A 10,740-nucleotide genomic window follows, 5' to 3' on the forward strand; every position below is an offset into this window, starting at 1 on the left:
TTGTAATTTGTAAAATTTGTAAGTCTGTAGTTTGTAATCAACTTTATATGATAATTCAAGGTTCTATTTATTATTTACTTTTTTTATAGACACACCTAAAAGTTATATACAAAACAGTTTGAAACCAGTGTGTCTGAAATTGGCTCAATCCACTGAAATGTTTGGGTCTGTACAGTAACAAGTTCTTAAAACTTAGGATATTTTGATGAAAAATGTCAGAAACATGCCTTTTAAATTCTGTAGTCCATGTGTCTCCCTGTCAATCAGCTCCAAGGGGTTCTTGCTGAGGGTTTGTTGTTTCAAAGTTCACCTTGTAAATGCTTGCAATGTTTTCCCCCTTTGACCTGTAAAAATGAAGGCTCTTTTTCTTTTTCTCCCTTCAGAGACCATATCACATCCGCTCCAGTACTTCCAGCAAGGAAATTGTGAACATGTTTGAGACAGCAATTGTAACTTACCCTTCTGCCTGGTCACAGGAGATGGTATCCCTTCTTAAAAAGGTGAGACAGAAGACAGCACCCTAGGAGGAAGTCCAGAAAATCCAATAACCGGCACTCAAACTCAAATGCCTGGCTTTCGTAACTCAACCTAAAAAATCTCTTTGGATGTCTCTTTGCCTTCTCAACCTCACTGTGTCCAGATTATAATTCTCAATTTCTTTATATTTCTTGGGCATCTTCCAGTGGTCTCTCTGCCAACGACTGGTCCCTCTGCCAACGACTGGTCCCTTCACCTACCTATGCAAGCCAGAGCCCAGGGTTCACTCGCAGTTTCCATATCTAACCCATCACCAGGTTTACACTCTCAGTAGCCATGTTAACCGCTGTTACTGCTCTTCATTGCTCTTGCTGTCTCCCTGATCCAGCTGCTGTCCTGCCTTGTCTGGTTTGTTGCATGTGTCTGCCACTCCTCTCCCTACTGCTCTCATTCCCTTATGTCAGCATCTTCTCATTGCTCTTAAAATAAAGATCAAGCTAAGTTGCGCGATACAGTGGTTATAAACTGCCCTTCGAGCCTTGTGAATTTCAGTCACCCTTTCCCCCCTTTGGCTCTGTTTCTGCCTTCTCCTCCCATTCCTCACCATCACAGAGCCACACGGGTTCACCCCTGCCACTCTCTCCTCCTGAATCCCTGCTTCCTGCCTCACATTCTTCCAGCACCGTCCCAGAGATCAGCACAACTTAGTGTGATTCGATGACTGTGGCCCACACAGTACTTTGTGCAATTCCATCCATTGTAAGTATAGAAATTGAGCAAAGCACTTGGAAACAAGTGGGAGTTTGACACCGATGTCAACACTACGTTGTCACATGGTCAAATGGATGTGTCTCCTTGGGTAGGGAATGTGCTTGCTTGAGTGTTGTTAAGCTGAAGTCGTGTGTTGGACATGGTCTGGAGCTGCGTGTGAGCCAAGTACAGTCAGACCACAGATTGGCTTGGGTGGGCCATAAATGGACGAAAAATAGTAAGAAATAAGAATCGGTGGCCATTTTATGTCATTTGAAAAGCACAGCTTCAGGTCTTAGCTCTGCAAAGCAATGTTCACTTCAAACTGTTTCTTCTTGATTTGAACTTGGTAAGTGGAGGTTTAGAAAACAGGGAGTCAGGAGGGAAGTTCTTTTTAATTCCTGGTACAAGACATTTGTACTCATCATACTACAAACACGACTTCTTGTGTTATTGCAAACCATACATTCTCCACCTGATTTGCATGCAGGTAGGAGAAGGGATCACTGTCTTGGCAAACCACGGGCTCAATTTCTGTACAAGGGACTCCCATCAGATACTCAGTTTCGAACACTTAGTCGGGATTTTTTTATTATTATTATTTAGTTTTTAGTCTGGCCTTCCTAGAAATAACATTGCTTTTATTTCACTGGCAGCTGCTTGAACCTAATCCAGACCAACGCTTTTCTCACTTGACTGACATTCAGAATTTCCCTTACATGAGTGACATGAACTGGGACGCCGTCCTGCAGAAGAGGCTCATTCCAGGCTTCATTCCGACCGTGAGTCCAGCATCTCAAGCCCACATCATTCCCACGCTCTGTTCACATTGCTCTGTGTTCATGTCCACCCGGGGGCTCACTTGACGATCACACCAGTAACGTAAAAGCACCCTGACACTAGCTTTACAGAGGAGAAAATGGAGGCACATGTGGGGTAAGTTGAACACCCAAAGTCACATGATTGACAAGGAGCTAAGCAGGCTGTCAACATCTGGGCTTCTAAGCTTTACCCACACATTGTCCTGTAAGTGGTTCTAGTCTTCCTAATCGTCATTCTCAGAAACATGCTCATTGGAAAGGATTGGTTTTCTTCTTGCAAAGAGGTTAACTTTCATGTCCGTTGAGATCTATGAGTTGGTTAGTGGGAAAACCACGATCATTTCTCTTGTTTTGTTAGCTTTATTGTACTCATCTATAGTTTTAGATGTAGTTTCCATCGTTTGAGTACCCAAACAAGGGATATTGTATCCCATGGCATACTGCTGGATAAACCTTAGGCTGGAGCCCAACTGAAGTTCCTCTCTCCTTTGCTTTGCCTGGTATTCCAATTATACTACAGGATGTAGGAACATTGGCAAGAGGGATGTGCTCCTGCAGAGGCTGGTAGAAAGAAATCTGGGATTTCTGTTCAAGTCCAAGTGAGGCACTTGTTCTGGCCACATGGGGACATGGCTGTTTCAGGGAACAGTTAGATAAGGTACCCAGTTAGGGTGTCATGTGAACGCTCAGAAGAAGGAAGAACAGTGTGGTGGAATTCAAGTGTGCCACTGTCTACTTTAGTAACAGGAAGGTGAGCTGAGGCTTATGATCGGATGCCTGGCTGATGCATGACTATGGGGGACCCTGGGTACCACCTGCCTCAGACACCACCTTCCTTCTTTTAGCTTCTCCTCACTCCCTATGAGAAGCTCCACCTTGTAGATGTTGGGCCTCTCTGTAGATCTGACTCATTTGGAGGATTTATCAAGCAGCAAATTCTTGGCATCACACTCAGAAATCCTGATATTGAAATCTGGTTGCTGACCTTGGAAGGTGACCAAGCAATGGCCATGATTCTGACCTACTGAGAAATCCAGGATTCTGAACCTTAGAAATAGTATTTTAATATGGTCTACTTCATTAATCGCAGAAGGATAGATAAACATTTATAAGAATAACTAAATTAAGCAATCAAAGAATATAAAAGATAATGCTGTCATTAAATGCTATACATCCTTGGAGGGAGCCCAAGTTATTATTCTTGGGCTACCCCATCAGGACTATTCATTACTCTCTGCAGTAGGCTCCTATGTCTTAGGAATGATACAGGGATATGAGGACTGAGCCCTGCTTTCCTCTTTACAGAAAGGCAGGCTCAATTGTGACCCCACTTTTGAACTGGAAGAAATGATTTTGGAGTCCAAACCTCTTCACAAGAAAAAGAAACGACTGGCTAAAAGGGAGAAGGAAATGAAGAAAAGTGACTCCTCTCAGGTAGGTAGGCTCCCCACCAAGCTCAAAGAAGTGCAATTCATTCAAGAGCTGCTTGGGGAGGTCATGTCAGAAGTCTGCCCCTGCCTGATGCTGGGGGCTTCTAGTAATAAGAGAGGCAAGGCTACAGTGGCCATTAAGTTCTTTGGCTTCACCCTTCTGATACAGTAGCAAGCAGCAAGCAGAAGACAGGTATCCAGAATTTAAGATATTGTCATAATTTCCCCTCTGGTCTTCTGCAAGAGACACGAGAGGTGGGGTAACCTCTACTATGTTAGCAGTGAAATTGTAATTAGCCTGCATTTTCCATTGGAAGCTGAATATATATGGGGGAATTCCTGTCCTATCATCTTCTCAGAGTCTGTGTGCTTCTGGAAACAGGACTTCCTCAATCAATCCATGTTGCTCACTGAATACTCTATGGGTTATTTGCCACTTGAGGTTCCCATGTGTCAGCTAAGAATGCTTCTGTTTCTTTGTTATGTTCCCCTTGAAGACGTGCCTTCTTCAAGAGCATCTTGATGCTGTTCAGAAAGAATTTATAATTTTCAACAGAGAAAAGTAAGTAACTCTGTGGTGGAGACCAGCAGTTTAAAGTAATATTATATTTGCAGAGACTTCATATATTTTTAAGATTTTATTTTTCTGATAAAAAGGACATGAATCCAGGATAAAGATTTTGAAATTGCAGAAGCCTTTTCTTCTTCTTCTTCTTCTTCTTCTTCTTCTTCTTCTTCTTCTTCTTCTTCTTCTTCTTCTTCTTCTTCTTCTTCTTCTTCTTCTTCTTCTTCTTCTTCTTCTTCTTCCTCCTCCTCCTCCTCCTCCTCCTCCTCCTCCTCCTCCCTCCTCCTCCCTCCTCCTCCTCCTCCTCCTTCCTCCTCCTCCTCCTCCTCCTCCTCCTCCTTCTTCTTCTTCTTCTTTTATTTTTGGTCTGAGTTTTTTAACTGATAAATTACCCCAGTATCTGGTGCCATACTTTTGTGAATTGGAATGTAAACACGCTGACTATTTAAAAAGCTTCTGTCTTAACATTTTCGGGGTGAGATTTATGAGAGGTGGCCATTGGACAAGCTGCAGGAGCCAGTTCTCTCCTTCCTTCCATTTGTGGGTCCTTGGAATTAAATTCAGGGTGTCAGGCTTATTGGTCAATGATTCCACCCACTGAGCCCAACCCTATGACTTGTAAAAGCTGTCTTAGCTCAGACTTCTTTATAAATTGAGGCAACACCGAATGAACTCAGCAGCTTGTATCCATATATTTATTCATTTGTTTTTTGTATCAACAATGTTTAAAGAGGAGAAGGCAGTTGATTTGGGAGGGGCTGGGTCAGACACGAGAAGGGCGGAAGGGAGAAAAGGGAGGGAGAAATGATGGAATCATATTTTAATTGTTTTAAAAGAATGAAAAATATTGGACTACACGTTATCATTTCAAAAGTTTAAATTCATTTTTCCTTTAATGAATGACACTCTCTCCCTCCCTCCTTCCCTTAACCCCTCCCTCTCACCCTCCCTCTGTCCATCCTTCCCTCCATTCAGAGTAAAAAGTGACTTTAATCAGAGACAAGCAAATCTAGCCTTGGAACAAACCAAAAACAACACAGAAGAGGAGGAGGACGGCCAGAATAACAACCTATAAAGTGCTTCCGAGTCTTCGGGGGACAGTGCTTCGGGGGACAGTTCTTGGCACCTGGCGGGAAAGTCCTGATTATCACACACAGAAGAGCTGACAGGAGTCCCTGCCACTGCCACACCTCATGACTTAGAGAATATGAATGAGTAGTCTTCGAAGTTGGTGGCAGCACTCTGCAGCGACAGGAGAGGAAGAGAGCCCTGGTTCTGAGCTCTTCAGTTCCAGCTTCAGCACGCATTGACTCTGTGACCTTAAGTGAATCATTTAACTGCTTCCTCTGTTTTAGTTCACCGCTTGGAAGGTAGAGGGATATTTCAGGAGAGCTACTCTTTGCTCTGGCTACAGATTGCTCTAAACAGCCTTTATTCTTATTTTTAAATGAATATTTGAATGTAGATTTATTTTTTATTCTTTCTGATGACACTGTGAAACATGGACACTGTACATAGTGGGCCTCTTCAGGGCTAGAGAATATCACACAGGGGCCAGAATTCCAAAGCTTGATTAGGTAGGAATAAAGATGTTCCATCGGGAATAAATACATAGGTTAGATTAGAAGTAGCAAAGACTCATGAGATCTTGAAGTGGGGAACTGGATGGGCACGGAATCTGTTTGCAAGTGCCTACTATGTGCATGGCCTCTCACGCTCTCTTGTGTGAGGTGGCCTTGATCAGTTAAACTTGATTCTGATGAGAGGAGTCATATGCAGAAGTTTAGCAAATGCTGGGAGTTGGGACACATTTTTTTTTTTCCAACATGGCAGTTGTAAAATATCAGACTCTGGTATGTTTGTCCCTTGAAGGCTAATTTTCCTCAAGGTTAGCAGAGACCTGCTTCTCCAGAGGATCAGAGAGTACTCCTGAACTACAGGTAGAGTTACTTGGAACTATTCAGTGAAGTCACACCTCACAGGAGAGATTTCCAGGAGTTTTGGAAGCAAGCAAACTTTCCCTTGAAACTCCTAACTCTACAAAGTGAAGGGGGAAAAAAAGTCAGTTGCTTTTTTGTCAAGAAATATATCACGTCTTTGTGTTGTTTGGCTCTTTATTTTTTGTATTGGTTAACTAAAATAGGGAACAATTTACACATATCTACTCAAGAGTTACACTTAAAGAAGCAGGATGGCTTATAGATCCCAGAGGTCAAATTCAGGGAGACCGATGCCCCCACGTTATGTAATCACTGTGAGATGGCTGGCAGAATTGCCCTGCTGCTTAACATATTGTTGAAGTCTGACACTTTCTTGTCTGTGTATTTCACTCATGTGCAGAGTGTCAGTCACCTTAACTGTGTATGTGTTGTAACTGCCCTGTGCTCACGCATACAAGATCTTTGAAGAACTTCTTCGAGTGCCCCACTGGTGACGCTAGGTAGAATCATGACGTAGGTGGCTTTACAAAGCATGTTTTCAACTCTTGGGGAAACCGAGGCCATTAATGGTATTCCTTATGGAGAGTACAGGCATAGCCATGGTGGCAGCAAGCTGGTCCAAGTGACCAGCTTGATTGATTGATATCATTTGGGAAAGGCAGACATGGAAGTAGAGGGTAGCTACTGGGGCAAGAAAGTTTGTGTCGAAAACAAGAGCTGAGGGTAAGACTGGCATTTACAGTTCGCCAGATTCTGGCGTGGTTGGGACATAGTGCCTCTCTACTAAGAGCAAACACACACACACACACACACACACACACACGCACGCACGCACGCACGCACGCACACAAGCACGCACGCACGCACACGCACGCACGCATGCATGCACGCACATGCACGCACACGCACGCACGCACGCCAGCACGTACACGCACACGCACATTTTTAAGAATCAAAACCCACCTCTTTTATTGAGCTCCTGTCTCTGAGGTTCTGTCTGACGTTTTATTTGTGACATTTTGGTCATATTCCATCACTGTTTATCTCAAAGCATCTGCCCTGACCTTCAGAGGGATGAATGGGTCAAACATAGCAACCCAGAGACGACTCGATTCTGCTCCCGGCTGATACCCCACAAGTGTCAGGGACCACATGCATGCTCCAGTTTTTGCCTTTTGTTCTTCTGTATTGAAGACCCAACGTGTTAGAGGTGTTATGGATTTACCTGCCCTCACCTGGCCCCACCTTCTCCTGGACCTTGCCTGCATCCTCCAAAACAGCAGCTTTCAAATCGTTCTAAAGGCCAGCAGGGCCAGCAGGTCTCAAGTTCAAATCTCTAGTTTTTCTTCCCAGTGGGCATCTTTCTGAGCACGGTTGCTTTCAGAACTGGGGATATGCTGGTGAAAGTGCAGGGTGGGAGGTGGGTCAATGACAGGCACACCGTGTGTGGTCAGTTAAAAGGAAAAAAAAACAAACAAACACACAAAAGAAATCCATTGTGCTTGGGCTGTGGCTCAGTAGTAGAATCTGTGCTTAGCATGCACGAAGACCTGGGTAGATCCCCAGCATCCCCAGAGACAGAATCACTGAATCCGGCTGTGCAGAATAGCTGGTTCTGAGCACCACCTACTGCTGTACCTTTTAAAGAAGAGGAAAAGCATCAATAACAAAACAAACAACAGAAAACTTTTCCAAGAGCTCGTAGTAAATACTTCTTGGTCTTATTTCCTAACTGCAGCTCAAAGTTAGCACCCAACAGATGAAACAGCCACATTTCTGAGAAGGATTAGGGCCGAGAACTTCAGAAAACAGTGGGACTACTTTATCCTTTCTTCTGCTACTCCTGGAATCTCTCCAAGCAGCTTCCTTCCTCCCTTACTCTACAGAGCATCAGAAAGGCCTGAGCAGGGTTTGAATACCAGAGTGCCCCTGATGTAGTGCCACTCTGCAATGCAGCCGAAAATCTCCAGGGCATTCCCAGTGACTCAGAGTGGAAGAATGAGGCAGCTACCTATGGGGCAACCCTGGTAAGATCCTCACTCTGCGGAAGGATATGTCCTGCTAAGAGCCAATGACACTACTGCAGCCCTGGTGTAGGCTGAGGTCATCTTTAGGACAGGCATGAATCTCAGGCAGCACAGAGCATTTCTAGATCAATCCCACTGATCTAATTAATTAGTGGAAGTCCAGAAATGACTGGATTTCCTATCGTTTTGGCTTTCTTGGTGATTGGTGAATAAGTAACTAGGAAGAAAGAGTGTTGCTGTGGCTATGGACACCCACGTTGCTGTTGGAGGTTGACGGGGATGCTGCCTTTCATATGTTCAATGATGAGGCATGGCAAGTGCATTGCTCAGCTCCTCGGTGTTCCTGTGTTCTGTCCACACAATATCTGTCTTCTACTTCGGTCCACCTGTGATTGCTATTCACCGTGCGTTCAGTGTGCCTGCTCGCCTGCTCAATGTGAAACCCCGAGACTCCACATTTCATTCTATGTGCTTTTCTGAACTGGTGGCTGATTTAAAAGCCCCAGACTGAAAAAAATTTATATATATATATATATATATATATATATATATATATATATATATATATATATGCTTGTGTTGAGCCATAGTGTATGTGATATAAATGTGCCTGCATGGATTAAAATGTCTTCTGTACGATATGCCCTCAGACTTCCTTTGTCAAGTATGTGTGAGGGGTCATCCCAGGTCACCTGTTCTTACTTCCATTAAGAAGAATGTCCCTTTAGCATGGATGGTGTTGGAGATCTGTAGCCACCCATTTTAGTGGACTCACTGAAGGATTGCACCCAGCAGCCTGGCTTCTGTCTTTCACTGTGACCTCAGGTTTATAAACAATCCATATATGATCCCTTTGAGATTTCCCCCGCCTCTCTGGATCCCGTTTCTTTCCCATAGCCTTGGGTGGATAGTCCAAGGCCCATCATCTGAGCTAAGAGGACAACAAAGGCTTTGGGCACTTTCAGCTAACTCATAGGCTCACAACAGCTCCACAATCAGCAAGCTGGAAGTTTCTGGGCCTGTCCTGGAGTTAGTGGGCTCTGAAGTCATGCTCACCAATTGTCCTGTAGCCCCTGCCACACTAAGTTTCCTGTATGCTGTTGCCACTAGCCAGCTGTGCAAAGGTCAGGGCTCAGCACCTAGGTTCTGAAGAGCACCAGCCTTAGCTGTCCACTCTCATTTTGCAGGCTGCATGGGTGGTCCCGTTCTCCTATCTTCTTCTCAGATGTGTGTTTCCTCTGTGATGGGTTGGTATGAGAAAAGCAAATTCTCAAAGGCTCTTTGGAAGCAAAATGCTTTTGTTATTTTTAACCCTGCTCCATGTTCTCATTCCCAAGGTGGTCAAGTGTGACCATCAAATACTCGAGGCTCCATAGGTATGAAAGTTATCCAATGCATCTGCCATCAATATTTTAAATAGCTGTTTAAGCTTTCCAGTATGTTCCATCATAAGTGCCCGTGGCCCCTTTTAAAGCCACTCAAATCTTTAACAGGTTTAGCTAGCTATTTCTTGGTCATGAGCAGAGAGATATACTTCACCAGTCCTGAGGGTGGCCAAACAATCTCTTTGGCTGATAATATTGAGGGAATCTCTCTCCTTCTGGGTTCCCTGGGCAGATAAAATGAAAACCTAGAGATGCCAAAGACCAGTTTTGCCTTGACGAGGAATGTGCTTTGTTGGGGAGGCTGGACTGAGATGGAAACTGCCTGGGTTCATCACTTACATTCAGCAAGCTCAAGTTTGCCCTATTTCATCTGAGCTTTTCAGATATCCTATAACCCCACTTCCAGACCCACCCGTGTACCAGCGTATACCTTGCCGGTGTCTGCCCTATGCAAATGAGAACTGGATTCAAGAATGTGTCCCAACACAGGGAGAGACATGATGGAGGTTCATAGACAAAATGATCCAAGAGTCCTGACTTGTTTGTGGGTAGTTTTATGTCTCTGATTTTGTAGTGATGGGGAGCTAACCTGGGGCCTTCTACCTGCTAGGTAAATAAATGCTCTACCTACAAGCTGCACCCCCAAGGCTAGACAACATATAAAAATCATTACACAAATCAGAACTTCCAACTTTCTATTATGCACAGAGAACAGTTTTTGTCAGACATTCACTGAACTCTTTGATATCAGCTTGCTGAAGGAAACCTTTGGTGTGATTTACGTGGGGGCTTCCCCTCATCCCCGGACTTTTGGAAATAAGAAGCTGGTGTTTACAGAAAGGCATAATAGCAAGGGTTAGTGGAAGACAAACACACACACACACACACACACACACACAAACACACAAAAACACAACAAATCCTTTTTAAAGTTCTGTCTCAGAATCAGCTAGACTCATCCCCAATAGATGGTTTTCTACATTAAAAATAAATGTGATTATTTATTAGAAAAATCTCAAATGATCTCCAAGGTTTCAACCTCCGTTGTTGGGTGAGCGGCCCACAGTTCAACCTCAGGCCCACAACTGTCTACAATTAACCTCTGCTGTTATCAGATCTGATGCTTATTTACCTACTAACCAAATTATAGAGGTTTCTTCTTTTGTCTTGCACGGTGTGTGTGTGTGTGTGTGTGTGTGTGTGTTACACATGTACATTTACATGCGGCTGTGCATTCACGCACATGATCCTGGGGACCAGGCAAGGACATCAGATGTCCTGCTTTAACACTTTTTACCATTGAACCAAAGTCTCTCTATGAACTTGACACCAGCAAACCCAGCTA

At 44.0% G+C, this 10,740-nt stretch overlaps 1 protein-coding gene across 1 annotated transcript in view; it reads left to right on the forward strand.

The window, feature by feature from the left end:
• Window positions 1–7,445, forward strand: part of Stk32a (serine/threonine kinase 32A) — a 109,785-nt gene extending 102,340 nt beyond the window's left edge. The window contains exons 9-13 of the mRNA NM_178749.3: window positions 384–500; window positions 1,884–2,009; window positions 3,354–3,482; window positions 3,976–4,040; window positions 5,019–7,445. Of these exons, the coding sequence (NP_848864.1) occupies window positions 384–500; window positions 1,884–2,009; window positions 3,354–3,482; window positions 3,976–4,040; window positions 5,019–5,118 (537 nt within the window). The 3' untranslated portion in view covers window positions 5,119–7,445. The remainder of the gene's footprint in view (window positions 1–383; window positions 501–1,883; window positions 2,010–3,353; window positions 3,483–3,975; window positions 4,041–5,018) is intronic.
• Window positions 7,446–10,740: the final 3,295 nt, after the last annotated feature.

The sequence above is a fragment of the Mus musculus genome, chromosome 18 (genome assembly GCF_000001635.26).
Source record: "Mus musculus strain C57BL/6J chromosome 18, GRCm38.p6 C57BL/6J".
Taxonomy (NCBI): domain Eukaryota; kingdom Metazoa; phylum Chordata; class Mammalia; order Rodentia; family Muridae; genus Mus; species Mus musculus.